We start from the raw sequence: 17,785 nt of genomic DNA, 5'->3' as shown, positions 1-17,785 counted from the left end.
GGAGTGCGAGGCGGGCCTGGGGGACACGTATAGGCCCGTGGACACATACAACTCGCCCAAACTCACCCTCTGTTGGCCGTTTGATTGACAGACGATCCGGCCGCTATGCTTTGACCACGCCCCGAGGACCATGAAGAGAGACTCAGGCATGCAAACGATTAATCCGCCCTCTTACGGTTTAGTAGATCCGTCACTTTTTGTCTTGCTTGATATTCCGGCTTTTTGTGGTTTGAATTATGGTGAGGCGACAGCGCTACCCACGGCGCTACCGACCTCATAAGCAGAATTCAAAAAAAACATTTCTGACAATATGTAGGCATACTCATCATCGCAGTTTGTTCAAACCTGTTAGTGTCTATGAAGACAAAAGAAGATCATTTTAAGAATGTTGGAGGCCATGCAATTGCTACTAACTGCCATACTATTTTTGTAATGGATGCCATAACATAGTCTACATTGTCTACTTTGTCTTTTCGACAAAAGAAGAAATTGATGGGAACCATTTGATGGTAAGAAAATTATAGAGATCAAATTTTGTGGTGAACTATCCCTTTAAGCAGCTTTTTCCTACATTTATAACAGTGCTTCAACATCACTTCTTTGCATGCTCAAACATTAAGCAACAATCAAGAACTATTTTAGATCTAGAGGTGTAACACCACGTAACCAGAAAATTAAAACCACTAAATTGTTTTTGAACCGGCTCATAGAAAGGCTCTATTTGAAGGAACCGATTCACCGAAAAGACTCGGACCGTCTGAACTGGAATGACGTTACGTGATATCGTCAGCACAACACGCCCACAGCATCCGGAAGTGCTGTTGGTTTAAGGATTTGTTTTGATGTCATCGTAGCAAGTTAAAGCGTTGTGTATTCACATTGTATTTAGAATAACTAAGTTTAAAAGCTTATTGGAATCAACATTTTTTCAGTCTCACCTCGTTTTATTCGGTAGTTAGAGGTCGGGAAGTTCACATGAACGAGAACAACTCAAGAAAAAGAAACGCAAATCCTCAGAGGAACAGCTCGACTGTAATGATGAACAGGTTAAAATGATTTGCCATGTATAAGAGTTGAATTGAACCTTTAAACGTCGACCATGGATTGTACAGCTCTTGAGCTCGACGCTATTAAATTTGCCAAATCAGCTGTTTTGTATGATCAACGAGGGAAATACAATGAAGCTGTTTTCTACTATAAGGTAAGCTACAGATTCCCTTTGAACATTGAAAAATGATTTAATAAGTTTTTTTTTTAATTCTCATTATTCAGTGGATTTTTTTATTCTATGCTATAGCTGTAAATGTTGCCATAAAGTTTTCATTCATTTTCACTTTCAGCTGGAGATATATTTGGATTAAGCTTATATTTGATATTATAAACATTCCTTCAAATGTTCCATGATTGAATGGAAAAATTGGCTTTCTGTGCTATGGCTATACATGTTGACATTAAGTTTTCATTCACTCATACTTTGAGCTGGAGGTACATTCTGATTACTCTTGTATTTAATAATATGTTTGGTTTTCTGATTAGGAGGCTGCCCAGGCCCTCATCTATGCAGGGATGGCTGGATCCAAACTAGAGAACATTCAAGACAAGGTGAACGAGTACCTGGACAGAGTACAGACTCTTCTCAGTGCTGGTCAGTGTACATTAAATTATGCAAATGTGACTTCAACAACAACAACAGCAAAATGTTTTCCTCTGTTGATGATGAAAGTAAAGGGATAGTTCACACAAAAATACATTCTGGTCTCATTTATTCACCTGTTCTCATTTACTCACCTTTTTAATCTTTATGAGGTTCATTGTTCCTTCAAACAGAAAAGAAAATATTTTGGAGAATGCTGAAAACCTGTAACCATTGACTTCTACAGTATTTGTTTTTCCTACTATGGAAGTCAATGGTTACAGGATTTTAGCTGTCTTTAAAATATATTCATTTGCATAAATCAGAATAAAAGATACTCATAAAAGTTTGGATTTTGGGGGTGAACTGTTCCTTTAGTATTAAGCTTTTAGTTTAACTCAATAGGGCTGAATGTTGTCTGATGTTCTGTGGTAAACAAATGGGAAACCACCTCCATGTTGTAGTACGAAGAAATTTTGCTCAAATTTTCCGTGGCCCAACCTTCAGAAAGCTTACTTAGGCCATACCTCGTTTGAAAGTGCTGTGACTAATGCAGCTTTTGGGAATCACAGATGAGTGCTGCTAGATTTTCTAGTTCACGCTCACAGCATTTTTTTCTTCCTGGTTATGTAGTTTGAGAACAGCATCACAATTTAATCACCTTTAGGTCACTTCAAAACTGTATGACTTTCTAAAAGTGTTTAAATTGTAAAGAATTCTTCCAGTTGCTCTTTAGCCTGCAGCCACTGATAAAGTTTCTGACTGAATTAAAATTAATTTTTTAAAGTTTAAAGGGATTCAAAAGCAATACAAATAATAATAACTTTAAAAATAAAGGTAACTTTTAGAATATGCCAATTGTTATATTTGTGTGAGGTAAACACCAGAATTTAGGTTATATCAGGACTGTCCCAAACTAAAGATTTTCATGTTGACTTATAGTTGTTCATTTTAGCCATTAGTTGAATTATCACATTGAAGATGTGGTTCGAGTTTCAGGACTGAGAAAAAAAAATAGTAATGAACTTTGTCAGGGGAACACAGCAAGGAGACTACCTGACCCTTTTATTAATTTTTAATTTGTGAACAAATATGTTTGCTAATGGGGCAGTGTGGTGGCGCAGCGATTAGCAATCCCTCCTCACAGTAGGTCGCTGGTTCGAGCCTCGTCTGGGTCAGTTGGCATATCTGTGTGGAGTTGTTTGTGTGGGTTTTTCTTTGTGTGCTCCGGTTTCCCCACATGTCTAAAGACATGCACTATAAGTGAATTGGGTTAGCTAAATTGTCCGTAGTGTAAGTGTGTGAATGGGAGCGTATGGTTGTTTCCCAGTAATGGGTTGCAGCTAGAAGGACATCCGCTGTGTAAAACATGCTGGATAAGTTGGTTGTTCATTCTACTGTGGCGACCCCTTGATTAATAAAGGGACTGAGCTGAAAATAAAATAAACGGATTAATGTTTGCTAATTGCTACATTTATCCAAACTTAAGAACTTACATCACTATTTTGCATATAAAAAATAGATATACAGGGATTCTTCAGAAATAAGACATTTCTACAGAAATCCGAAATATTTGGGTAAACTGCAGCCATGCAAACAGATGAGCCTTTGAATGAAACCTTGAATGAAAAACTTTAGTCATAAAAAACAAAAAGTACTGTCTAGAAATACCTGAACAAATATAGGAGGTGGTCTTTAAATATGTAATAATACTACTTATAATAATATTTTTTATTTATATAGCGCCTTTCCAGAGCTCAAGGACAATTTACAAAGAATGCGACAAAAAGAGATAGTACAAGCAGATAAATGTAGTGACAGCATTAGATACACAAACACATAGGAGGTTAAATGTAACAAACTGGAAATACAAAAACAAGACCTAGGAGACAATTGAGCAGAGTGTAGGTGAATCAGATATAGTGGTCAGTTTGTCAGATCAGAAGTGTAACATTCAGAAAATAAGTGAGTTTTAAGTAAAGATTTGAATTCTGAGATATTATTTGCAGAACAGAGTGAGCGAGGTAGAGAGTTCCAGAGTATGTGTGTTTTATAATTGAGGGTCTAAAAACAACTGAAAACCACTACTCTTATTTATTTTATTATCTTTTTTTTTCTTTTTGTAGAAAATGTAATCATTTTATACAGCAAGGACACACTGAATTTATCAAGCGTGACCGAGATATAATAATATTCCCAACAAATCTGTCATCTGTCATATCCACACAAAATTTAAGCAGCACAATTTTGATAGGAATTGCCTCTTTGAGAACACTAAATTGGGAATTGGTTAAAACTAAAAGTATTGTTCCAACTACTAAGGCAGGAATCAATATTTCAATATAGAAGCTCCACTAAAAAAATTATTTCTGCAAAATGGTTGCAAACCGTTTATATGGGTTGAATTTAAACAAACAAATTAAATTTAGTTATGTTCAACTTAATTTGTGTTTAATGTTAGCCCAATTAAATTGTTTACAACCACTTAACTTAAACAAATTTAGTATATTAAAGGAATCATCTTTGAATACAAATCTTTATTTAGTCTTCTTCAAATCGTTTTTTTAAGGATTTTTGGTCAGAGATGAAACCTTTTATCAACGCTTACATTTTAAACAAGTGGCAAACGGAATGGGATGCATTAGAAAACAATAAATTACATGAAATCCAACCTGAAGTTTCACACAGAATTTTAAGACATTTTAAGAATCGATTTGATCAAGTAGTTTTTACCAGATGTCGTGTTGGGCATACGAGAATAACACATGGTTTTTTGCTCTAAGCTGAAAATCCTACTCAGTGTTTGTGCTGCAAAACTCCTCTTACTGTAAAACATATTTTACTGGACTGTCCTGTTTTTATTGATTCCAGAAGGACTTTTTATGAAATGAACTCTTTTAAGGACATTTTTGACAAAGTGAAACCAGAAAAGATTTTAGAATTTTTATCACATATTAACACAAAAAATCTTATTTAATTTATGTTTTATTTTGTTTTTTTATTTTTAAATTGTATATTTATTGTTGAAAGATTCCTGCCATGAAGATAGCCTTGGTTGCTGACATGGCACTAAATAAAAAATACATTACATTACATGAAGGATTTTTGTGTGAACTATTCCCTAAGACCTTCCTTTAAGACCTTTCTGTTAACTGACTGAATGGCTGTGATCAGTTCAAGCACAGAGCAGTGACCCTTTGAAGAGCAAGCATCAGCTGGATCTGGAAAGAGCGTATTTCCTGGTGACACAGGCTTTTGAAGAGGATGAGAAGGAAAACGCGGATGAGGCCATTGAGCTCTACACTCAGGCTGTAGAGTTGTGCATTCAAGCGGTGAGGCCTCAAATATGGAGAAATGATTCCAATCAGATGTCAGTATATTCAGAGATTTGGGGTTATTTATTCATTTATTTATTTGTTTATTCATTTGTTTATTTTCTTTTTTTTTCTTTTGAGAATTTTTTTTAGCAAGGATACGTTAACTTGATCCATAGTAACTACAGCAACAGCATTGATAGTCAGTGTTGTGTAAGTAACTTAAAAAGTAATTTACTAATTACTAACTATATAATTGTAACTGTATTTAAGAAACTTTTCTAATTACTTTATCTGAAAAGTAACTTACTCAACAAGTAATTTACTTACTTGACTAAATACTTTAAATCCACATAAATCTCAATGCATAGACGATAGAAATTAATGTATGATTATAGAATTTTGACTAAAATATTTTAGCTGAGTCAAACATGACCTTTTAGTTTTGCTTTTAAAATAGGACTTATTAACAATATATTCATTAAAACACAAATCTTTTCAAAGTAATTTCATACATATCATAAAATGCCACAAATTTAAAGCATGTGCAGTTGTCGGACAAATAAAACCTGTTTAATTTGAAAATTGAGTTAATATGCAAAAGATCTGAATAACAAAAAAAAAAAAAAAACATATTTGAAATTACTCTGCTTTATTATTGTCATTATACACTGTAAAAAAATCCTTAAGTATCCATATTTTTTTATCCAAATGGCTGCTCTTGTTAATTAATAAATGTTCTTGAAAAAAATATTATTTTGCTAAATATTTTTACTCTGCTTCTCTGAATTGATTTATATGGAACTCTTGAATTTCTGTACAATATTTAATGTACATCATAAGTAACTGTAATTAAATGACCTAAAATGAAAGTAATCACTTTTTCAGAAGAAAAGTAATTTATTTACAGTAACTAGTTACTTTGTGTGTAATTACACCAATGAATTCTGTTAATGTCATAAAAGTTTATTTTTCTATGAGTGTCCTTCCTTTCTGTTTATAAAAGTAGCACAAGGAAAAAAAAAGGAAATTATTCTTAAACATTAAATCGAGAAGGATCATGTGGCACTTAACATAACAACATGACATAACAGATGTAATTTATAGCATGAAAAAAAAAGGTTCAGACGTTTCACAATATTACTGTGTTTTAATCACACAAATGCAGTCTGACTGTGGATTAACGAGAATTATTTCAAAACATAATTTAAATAAAACAAACCACCCAGTTTTTGGACAGTAATGTAAAAAGGAACAGTAGCTGTTCTGTGTTGACTAGCAAACACTAGCAACAGTTCTGCAGCAATAGTCGCTAGTCTTTGCAACAGGTGTTGGTGTTAAGTTGGTTGTTTTGGTTTCATATCTCTGACTGACGGTTATATGGGCTCCTCTGGTAATTAGAAACGGCACCGCAGGCCTGTAATGTTTCATATCTTTCTCTCTACCACACAGTCCAATGAGACGTCAGATCCAGCGCTACAGGCGAAACTGAAGCAGCTTGCTCGACAGGCTCTTGATAGGTGATTTTTCTACAAGTTACTACTATCTTCCACTGCCAGCTTGTGAAACTTGCATTCAAATGATTTGAATCAAAGTGATTTAAAATGATTATGTTGTACTACACAAATAATCCATATAACAAATAATCAAAATAAGTGAGAGGGACTATTGAGTTTGTGCTTTGATTTTATCCATAATGAAAATAATGTTATGTTGGTGTTTTAACCACTTAATTGTCAACCACACATTTTGAGGTTTTACATGAAAAAATGTAGGTGATGTATGCATAATATAGACATTTTGTGAAGTTGAAATCAGGTTCGGGCTATTTAATTATGTATGTATGCATATATGTTTTTTTGTCATTTCTATGATCTTTTTAAGTGCTAAAAAATACCCTGCTTGCGGCATGGGACAGTTTTAACATGACATTAGTATCATAAACATAATATCCGATTATCATTTTTTGTTTTCCCTTCAACACAGTTAAATACAACACATTCATAATATTGTTGTGTAAATATATTATATTATACTATTATATAATATTACATTACATTACATTACATTACAATATATTATATTATATTATATTATATTATATTATATTATATTATATTATATTATATTATATTATATTATATTATATTATATTATATTTTAATATATATTATATTATATTATATATTATATTATATTATATTATATTATATTACTATACGTTTTTAGAGTTATTGTTGGTCTGCTGCTCATTATTCTAATAATACCTTTTAAATAAACAACAGCTAATTTTTTTAAAACAATCTTTTCACCATTATATTAAACACACTTCACTGATTGTTTTCAAATTAACAAAATCACTCCTGTGATTGAAAGAAAGCATCATGGTGAGTATATAAGCTGGATTATACAAATACAAATAAGCACAACAACCATGATTAACATTGATAACTGTGTAAATGTTGACTATCATTCATGTCAAACTAATGGAATATTGTGAGTAAAATATCAGCTTTTTCAATAGATGCTGTTAAAAAACAATCATGAAGCCTGCTTGTATCACACATTAATAAATAGATTGAAACAAGAAATATAGTAATCACCTCTCCTATGCCTCACTCAGGGCAGAGGGACTGAAAGACTCTGTTAGTAAACCTGCAAGCCAGGACAAGCCCGGCTCATCTGCATCTAAAGGCCCTGCTCAGGTTAGACAGTTCTTTCCACTCGGTCCAGACTTCTCTATCCATGACAAAGCTCAGCCGGTGCGAGCAGCACAGTCCAGTGAGCCGCAGGGCCAGCGTTACACGGCCGAGGAGATCGAGGTGCTCAGGTAAGCTCAGAGCAAGCATAATGTCATATGCATTTCATTTTTCATGGTCATTCTCCCTTTTAGATATTTTAATTACTTTTATTTGTCGTCTAAAACCTGCTAAAAGCAATGTACAAAAGCAACAATAATATAAATAAATATTATAATATATTTTTTTATGCCTGTCTTTTGTGGAATTTCAAATATTTATTTTTTACATGGATAGATGGATGGATGGATGGATGGATGGATGGATGGATGGATGGATGGATGGATGGATGGATGGATGGATGGATGGATAGATAGATAGATAGATAGATAGATAGATAGATAGATAGATAGATAGATAGATAGATAGATAGATCAAGATTCTTTATCAGAAATCTTTCTTCATATAGCAAAATTAAAAAAAATCACTTAAGTTTATTTTTCTTCTGTTGCGTTTTGTAGGAAGACCTCCAAGATAAATGGGATTGAATATGTTCCCTTCATGAGTGTTGACCTGAGGGAGCGTTTTGCTTTTCCTGTTCCGTTCTCGTGAGTATTGTGGGGATTTTTTGTAGGTGAAGTTTATACATACACAGCTGTTTCACTGACACCCGTTGTGTGTTTTTTTAGAATGCAACATCTGTATTTGCTTTCAGTGCAAAAACTGAGATACATTTTAAAGGAAAAAAACCTTTATTTAATAACAATTCATTAAATGTATCTAAAGGGACAGTGTATATTTCATTTAAATGCTGATCTTTTGAACTCCATTTACATACTAATACTACATACAATTTCAAACCTTTATAAGAAATGATTTATAAGAAAGAATGAGCAATTCATAATATTAGTTTTACTAACATGATTACATGATTGTGTTTATACATAGTGACAAATGTGGGAAACTGGCACTGTCGCCGAAGCAGAAAGCCATATTTTCTCGCTGGGTTCGACCTGATGACATCTGCAATAACCCCACAATGATCTTCACTGTGTCCAGCTTCAGCATCAAGCAGGTCACTCCTTACTCATCTCTGTGCTGCGTTTGCTTTTTAATAACAATCTGACAACCAATCCACCTTTTCCTATGTACTGCGATCAGTGAAGTATTTTTTCTTTTATTTTTTTAAGTATTTTAAAAGCTGGCTACAGCGAGGAGTCCTTATTCTCCTCAGCGTTCACCCATCGAATGTTAAAAGGAAGCTTTTAATATACACAGATATGTTTATGATGCTAATGGAGCTCGCTACTACTCACTTTCATTAAGGACATGTATAGAGACAGAGTGACACGCATCATAATCTGAAAGCCATGACCACCATGAGAGAAACAATCCAACCTGCTCCACAGACTTATATTACAGGAAGCTACCTTCTTTTCACTTCTTACAAAAAAAAAAACAATGTTTAAAAACATAAGATGAACAGTAAACAAATTAAATAATGCAGAACTACATTTTTGTAAGCTGTTGACTCCAACTATGAGCGTTTAAGGACAAAGTAAATTTTCTTAAAACATATTTTTAAAATGTATTAATCAATTTAAGGTTCTTAAAAAGTATTAAAACATATTAAATTATAATTAAATTTAATTTTGTATAATTTTTAATTCTGCAATGTATAATTGTATGCTAAAGTTTTGCTGAATTTAATGTGCAAATCTTGGGGTACAGTGTACTTTCTCTAAAATTTGTACACATTTGTTCAAAATAAATGTTGTTTTAAAGCAGCGTTACAAAAAGTTCACATCATTGCAAACGATCAAAATCTGAAACGTTAAGGTTTTTAGTTAACATAACTTTTTTAGTTACTAATAACTTTAATTAACTTATTTCTAATAATTTTAAAAGGTAAAGTGCAGTAGGTGATGCACCAGAATGCTAGCATTAGCATATAGCTTAGAAATTTTACGACCCTTCCCTGCCCTCCAAAGCTACGCCTCTTTAAGTCATGAACTCATGAACGCGCACTGATTAGATATAACACTAGATCATGTCATTTACCAGTTAGAAAACTCTATGGGGACACGCACTTTATCAAGCGTAGTTGTTGACAGGCCAGCGGGTGCAGGAATTATATTTCCTCCAAACTGTGTCACAGGCTGTCACTGTTCAAAAATAAAAAAATTGTGTGAATATAAATCAAACTTCACCTCAGTAAAGCTGGTTAGGCGGAAGAGCACATTTACTTAAATAAAAGTAAATAAAGTAAATTAAATAAAAGTTAGATCAGAAAAAAAGCAGTGCTAAAAACAGAAATATCCTGTCATCTTTTTACATTACACTTATGTTTACGTTGCCAAGACAACGAGGGACTTTTCATTTTTAATTGTGCTCGCTGATCCTCTTACATGGCTTGTTTTCATCTCTTTCTACACTTGATCAACTAAACGAATGCTTAGGTCTATTTAACAGACTATATTATTGATGCTATAAAAGGTACTCCATGAACTTGAAAATAGCCAATCTTTTGCCGGACGCAGTGGCTGTACAACACTTCCATGCATAACCCATTCATAAACAAAAACACAGTCTACATAAGCTTTGCATGGCTATAATAGTTTTAATACATACCTGTCTAAACTTAATACTTCAGCCATGGTGTCACCCTTCAGATCATTGTTTTGAACTGCATAACGTCATTGCCCTCCAGTGTGCAAAAGTAATTCGGATATTGATTCAGGGTGTAGAAAAGTTTTGATTCTGCATTTTAGGCAGAAGCCCTTTCAGAAATCTTTCTTTTCATGCATACAAGGGCACGTTGGTCTTTCAGAAAGAAGTTCAGGTTGTTGCAAAGTTTGCTGATGACGTCTCTCTGTTAGAGGTTGATCCGTGCTTCACGTGTGCGGGTGAGTGACATATCCGTTTGCTTAAAGAGGCTGCGCAGAAATTCACATTTAAATTTGTTTACAGACAGTTTGAGATACATTTCGTAATTAAAATTACGATAAAAAATAGTCACAAACTCAGTGAATGTGTGTGTCTATGTGAATGTGTCAGGGTTCATACGGTCCTGGAAAAGTCATGGAATTTTGACAAGGCATTTTCCAGGCCTGGAAACGTTTTGGAAAAATAAATAAACCCAAAATGTTTTGGAAAAGTCATGGAAATTTGTTTACAAATATTTGTGTACTTGAATATATTTGAGATGATAATATTGGGTAAATGTCTAATACAACTGCGATGTCTATACCTTCACGTGAAATTGTCTGTGTGGGGGGCAACAAGAAACCTGCTGTTTCAGCGTCACCTCTCTTTCACTTGCATACATCGTAACTCAAGATACATTTGAGTGTCATGTCCAGAAACAAACTCTACAGGGGTAGGATAATGTGGGGTCTGAAAGCTAATTTGTGCTAATTTAATAAGTCTTGTGAAGACTCAAGCCAACATTTTTAAAAAGTTTCACACAAGATATTTCATATATTTTAATATGTAGTATAAAATGAACTACATACATTTATTATTATTATTTTTTTGATATGCTGTTATAAATTTAAGCATACTTTTTTTTTCTTATTTCCCACATGTACGTAGACATTACATGAAACATTAGGCCATGAATATTTACCTGAAAGCTTTGGAAAAGTCATGAAAAAACCTAGAATTTTAGTAGTAAAAATGTGTATGAACCCTGGAGTGTGTATGGATCTTTCCCAGTACTGGGTTGCAGCTGGAAGGGCATCCGCTGCATAAAACATATGCTGGATAAGTTGGCAGTTTATTCTGCTGTGGCGACCCCAGATTAATAAAGGGATTAAGTCAAAAAGAAAATGAATGAATGAATGAACTATAAGGTGCAGCACATGCAAATAACATTACTGCATCGCTGTCTGCTTTATCAACATTATAGGTTGTCAAAATAATACAGCTTCTTACAGAAATAAATAACTGACATTTGAATATTTGACTTTCCTTTAACAAAAATGCAAACCTAGACTTACTTTGTGTCAGGATCACACAATTCACATCTTCCTGCCAATGATTCACATCTATTACATATAGCAGGGCTGGATTTCACGGTTTTGTATCTTATAAAATATTATTGTTTACCTTTTCACACCATGTCACACAGCAGCTTTTGGCATTGTTCTATTTTAAGTCAGAAAAGATAGCCAGCCTCCTGCAATAGAAAGTCAATGTAGTGGGTTGGATTGTTTTTCAGGGTGGGTGTGGCCTAAAAACATATTTTCTCAACTATTTGTTGCACAACATTATTATTTTAAATATTTAGTTCCAGTTTATTGAAATGCAAGTTCTACAAACAGTGCAACCCATCATTTAAAACGCAGTAGTCACATGCGGAAAAGGTGGATAGTTTAAAGAAGCTTTGCAGATGAGAAAGCTTTCCTGTTTGCTCTTTGATCTTGTGTAATGTTTGTGTGTTTGTCCATGTTTTCAGACGGTTGTGTCGGACTGTTCTTTTGTTGCATCATTGGCCATCAGCGCAGCATACGAGAGACGCTACAGCAAAAAGTTAATCACAAGGTAAAATGGGTGTGCTAGTTTATGCTACTAGGATAAGTCACGTATTAAAGGGGTAGTTCTCTTGAAAAATGAAAGTTTACTCACTGCCTCAGATTTACTCACCCGCTCAGATTCACTCACCCTCAAGTGGTTATAAGCCTTTATGAGTTTCTTTATTCTGTGAAACACTAAAGAAGATATTTTGAAGAAGGTTGAAACCTGTAACCATTGACTTCTATACTAGTAGAAAAAAACAAATATTATGGTAGTCAGTGCTTTCTTCAATATTTCTTCTTTAGTGTTGAACAGAAGAAAGCACCCTTAGAAAGGTTTTGAACTAGTAAAGGGTGAGCAAATGATGACAGAATCTGCATTTTTGGGTGAACTATCCCTTTAGAATTACTCTCAGATTATCTTTTAGATTCCTCATGGACTGACTCATGCTAGGTGTCCTTAGAATGAAATGTAAAATATTCCTAAACAAGCACCTCTAATTTGATAATCACTTTAATTATTTATAAATACATAATAGTGTTAAGTCAAGGGTGGTTTCTGTACTGATATCAAAATTCTAAGTTTGTGTGTTTGTGTGTAGCATCATCTACCCGCAGAACAGAAAAGGAGAGCCAGAGTATAACCCCTGTGGGAAGTACATGGTGAAGCTTCATATTAATGGCGTCCCAAGAAAGGTGCTCAGCCTCAACTTCACCTTTTGTTATCTGTTCTGTCCCTCCAGGATTTTGTCAGTTCAGCACATTTCTTTTTTTAATCAAGCAAATGCCGCAAAATTCATATCAGATTTGCATTTTTTTCTAAACTACTGCAAATTTTCACATTCTACAAACTTAAACATTTTCATCTGGACTAAAACATGCCAGAAAAGAGTCTGATTTTGAAACATGTTTTATTTGGATTACTCTGTATTATATTGATAGTTATTTTAGCTTTATTTCCATTATCAAAAAATACTAATAGTAATAGTCTGATCTTTCTTAATGCATTAGGTCTGATTAAAAAAAATGTACACAAAATTAGCAAAACATTTTATTTCTTATTCTACGCAAATGCTGAAAGATTCAGATCTGATTGCAAATTTTTTTTTTTTTTTTCTAAATTACTGCAGATTTCCACATTATTCCACATTACTCAAACATGCCAGAAAAGAGTTTGATTCTGAAACATGTTTTTTTTTAGATTACTCTATGTTATACTAATAGAATAAAATGTAAGCTTTATTTCAATTAACAAAAAAATTAAATAATAATAATTGTCTGGTCTACTGCAATGTATTAGGTCTGTTTAAAAATAAATTAGCACAATTTTACTCTGTAAATTAAGCAAATACTGCTAAATTCAGATCAGATTGCAATATACTGCAGACTTCTACATTCTACAAAACATTTTAATCTGGGCTTGAATACAGCGGGAAGTAGTCTGATTCTAAAACATGTTTTATTTGGTTTACTCTATATTATATTGATGGTTCATTTTAGCCTAAAATATATACTAATAGTTTGATCTACTCTAATGTATTATTACATCAGGTTTTTAATGGCATATTTGATATCTAGTAAGAATATGGTAAAAAATAGAAGCTCAAATAACTAAATTAATTTGGTTGTTACAATATTTATATGGGCACAAATGTAAATCACTCTATTTTTTTTACACAATATAGTAAAGTATTTGTATAAATTGCATATAAACAATTTATTTCTTTACATTTCAATATAGTTAGTCTTTTTCAAAATTACATTTCAATGCTTGATTTTCTGGTGAAATGACCGGCAAAGCATGATGCAATGCAGTAGGCCTATAATGCTGATTAACCGAAGAAACAAATACATGATATTTGATCAAATCATATTTTATCATGATTAATGCGTGCAATAAAGTGCATGTAATTTACTGTCCATCAAAATTGACATGGTTTATCTATTTGTTTCACTCAGTGATTCCTTCTTGTAAATTACAGAGGTGAGTGGTTCTTCAGTTCAAAAATGGAAATAAAACTTAGAAGAGTTGTCTGTGTACATTTTCACAGCAAAACTACCCCAAACAAGTGGCACATATTTTTAAAATGTGTGAAAAGCCACTTCAAAACTAGTCATTTAAGATTGTTAAAATCTGTAAAGTGTCCAATAATGGAGGGAATGCCTGTTTGACGATGAACAGGTTCTACAGATTCTATTGTCTATTGTTATAGTTCATGTTTGTGTTTCTCTCTCAGGTGATCATTGACGATTTTCTCCCGGTGGACCGCAATGGTGAGCTGCTTTGCTCCTACTCAAGTAATCGCAATGAACTCTGGGTATCGCTCATCGAGAAGGCCTACATGAAGGTTATGGGTGGATATGATTTCCCTGGCTCCAACTCTGTAAGTGACATTTAGACTCTAATGCTGTTTTAAACCCAACATTTCTGTCAATAAAATGTGCAAGTTTTACAAAAGATAAATCAATTTTGTACAGATATTTAAATTGTATTTGTCCTGGAAGCTGCTATTTATTTTGCCCTATATAATAGTGAATGCTTGTTTAAAATTTTTATATGTTTGGTATGTGTATTTTAAAGAGGTCTCCTATTCTTTATAGCTGTTTTCTATTTTCATATATACTAAAAGGCAATTTATTTATGCGAAGGCAAACCTGAATTTTCATTAGCCGTTACTCCAGAATTTAGAGCCACACAATCCTTCAGAAATCATTCTGACATGTTGATTTGGTGCACAAGTAATGTTTGTTCTTGCCAATTTTAAAACCAGGCCTGTTGATTGTATGTGTGGAAACAAAAAGCTTTAATCAATTAAAAAAAGTTAAAAGATCAACACATATTTGTCTTATAAATATCTTTATTGACACTTTTGATCAATTTAATGCAATCCTAACTGAATAAAAATACATTTAAAATTTTTACTGTGCCAAACTTTTGAATAGCAACGCCTCCTTATTTGTAATAAATAATTTTTCTACAGAAGCAACACAAATATTCACTTTATTACATTCAGTTAAATTAAAAAAAAAAATACAAATGAATTTAGTTAACACAACACGCGTTGAGATTATCCTCTGCATTATTGTGAGGTGTAATGTTGTGATGCTAATTGTGATGCTTTTGTGTTTTCCCATGTCAGAATATTGATTTACACGCTCTCACTGGCTGGATCCCAGAGCGTATTGCTATGCACTCAGACAATCAGTCCTTTAACAAAGATGACACTTTCCGCATGCTTTACCAGAGGTGAGCACACGTTCACAGGATACACACAATTCACTGGTGTGCATTGATTTCTGACCTTTTTAAGATTATTTGCTCATGTATGTACAGATAGTTCTTCAAATTGTATATGCTTATATATATATATATATATATATATATATATATATATATATATATATATATATATATATATATATATATATATATATATATATAATTTTATTTATTTATTTATTTTATTTTTTATTTTTTTAATTTGTTCTTTTTTACATTTTTTTTTTGAGGACAAACAGTGTTTTTGAACCTAATGAATACAGCAGAAGTTAGTTAGTGATTCATTTGAATTATTAATTATTTAGCCTGGCATGTTTACTGCTCCCAAATATTTTACATTTTTCAAAATATAAAATATGTTGTTTTCAAGGGGGAAAAAATTTTGTTATAAAAACATTTTAAAAGAACATATTTTTAAAGCAGTAATCACAATATCGCGATACTGTGGAATCGTGATATTTTTATCCAAGGTTATAATACAGTCAGAATCTATTTCTGGCCCATGCCTAATATAAGGTAAGTTGTTATATATGTTTAAAGTAGGAAATGTTTAAAAATGTATTTATATAACATGATCATAACTTAACATTGTGATAATTTTGGCATAAAAGAAAATTTATGCTTTTAACGTTTTTTATTTGTATTTTTGAATGTTCAAATTGCAAATTAAAGACTTTTTTTGGTTTGGTCCATTAACAAATTACAAAATTTGAGCTTTTATTTTTTTGTTTCACTTTATTTTAATTGCAGTAATTTAGAAATATGTTGTACTCAAGCTTTTTTTTGTCTAAAATTCATAGTAGTTAATGTTAGGTAATGCATTAACTAACATAAGCAAAAAACAACACATTTATTTCAGTATGTGTTCATGTTAGTTAACAATAATAAAAATACAGATTTTCATTGTTAGTTCATGTTAACTCAATGCATTAGCTAATGTTAACAAGCATTGTTTTAAATGTTAAGAATGCATTAATAAATGTTAAACTATGATTAATAAATGCTGAACAAGTATAGTACAAAATTAGTTCATGTTACTAAATACATGATCGAATAAAACCTTAATATAAAGTGTGACTGTTTTTTTTCTTTTTTCCCCTATTTACTTATGCTACAGTAATGACATAAAAGCAAGATTTTAATAGTCTGATCTACTCTGGCAGGTTTCATAGAGGAGATGTTCTCATCACAACCGCCACAGGGGTCATGACAGAAGAGGAGGGCGAGAGATGGGGTTTAGTGCCCACACATGCTTACGCCGTACTAGATATCAGGCAATACAAGGTAAAAATGTCTTACAAGTAATGTCTCCTACATAGATTGCCTCATGACATTATCATCACCTCCTTTTTCTTCTCTCAGGATAAACGTTTCCTCCAGCTGAAGAACCCGTGGAGTCACCTCAGGTGGAAAGGCAGCTATAGCGAACGTGATGAAAAAAACTGGACACCAGATCTTCTCAAATACCTCAATTTTGACCCCAAAACCGCACAGAAGTTTGACAATGGTAAGCCGGAGCTGAACTAACAATGACTCAAACATTGTTCTAGAAGTTCTTTCTCACATGTATGTTTTAATTGAAGGGGTGTTTTGGATTATCTGGGAAGACTTGTGCCAGTATTACGACGTCATCTACTTGAGCTGGAATCCTGCGCTGTTCAAAGAGTCCTCATGTATTCACAGGTTTGGCTTCTTGCTGTTTAGTAGTATTCAGAGTAGTGCTGCATGGTACTGGAAAAATATGCACTATTATTGTTTGAGTATTGTAATAAAGATATTTATTACGATATAACATTTTCCTAGAAAAATGTTGTTTTTATTAGCTATGTTATTAAATCATTCATTTATTTTATGATATTAAAATAAACAGGTAAAATACATTTTTCAGATCTAATTCAGACTTTAAAAAAACTCTATCATGGTCATACCCCTGGAGCAATAAGAACATGTTTGGCACGATTTGTTGCTTTTTTCAGACCAGCACAACCCTAATATTTACGTTTTGCACCACGTTTAAATTGCAAATCCATTTATAAAGGAGGTGTGTTAATGCGCATTGTTGGTGCGTTGCTATTTTGAGGAACTGAAATAGACAGCACCATTGACCAACTAAAAGCTGGTCTAAAGTTAAGGAGTAAAAGTAAAGTAAAGAGGCTGAATAAAGGAGGCTCAGTTTTTATCCTCACACTGCAGATGGTCTATTTTCTTGCTAGTGAAGCGTTCAGTTTTTCCACTTACAAAGTCTGCCCTGTAAATAGCAAATGTGTCATGATGTGACGCAACTGACTCTTAAAGGGAATGGG

The 17,785-nt window shown here is 32.9% G+C and overlaps 1 protein-coding gene across 2 annotated transcripts in view; it reads left to right on the top strand.

The window, feature by feature from the left end:
• The first annotated feature begins 807 nt into the window (after positions 1-807).
• capn7 (calpain 7) overlaps positions 808-17,785 on the top strand; it is a 28,951-nt gene continuing 11,973 nt past the window's right edge. For both annotated transcript variants that reach the window (XR_012391487.1, NM_001135108.2), the window contains 14 exon segments: positions 808-1,201; positions 1,537-1,645; positions 4,808-4,965; positions 6,400-6,467; positions 7,571-7,777; positions 8,207-8,293; positions 8,634-8,760; positions 12,145-12,230; positions 12,805-12,898; positions 14,440-14,586; positions 15,343-15,449; positions 16,646-16,766; positions 16,845-16,989; positions 17,066-17,165. Coding sequence is in view for 1 of the 2 variants with exons in the window: in NM_001135108.2 (NP_001128580.1) it covers positions 1,100-1,201; positions 1,537-1,645; positions 4,808-4,965; positions 6,400-6,467; positions 7,571-7,777; positions 8,207-8,293; positions 8,634-8,760; positions 12,145-12,230; positions 12,805-12,898; positions 14,440-14,586; positions 15,343-15,449; positions 16,646-16,766; positions 16,845-16,989; positions 17,066-17,165 (1,658 nt within the window). In the remaining variant the exon portion in view is untranslated.

The sequence above is a fragment of the Danio rerio genome, chromosome 16, assembly GCF_049306965.1.
Source record: "Danio rerio strain Tuebingen ecotype United States chromosome 16, GRCz12tu, whole genome shotgun sequence".
Lineage (NCBI taxonomy): Eukaryota > Metazoa > Chordata > Actinopteri > Cypriniformes > Danionidae > Danio > Danio rerio.
The sequence above is the reverse complement of the archived record's forward strand: the minus strand, read 5'-3'. Positions and strand labels throughout refer to the sequence as shown.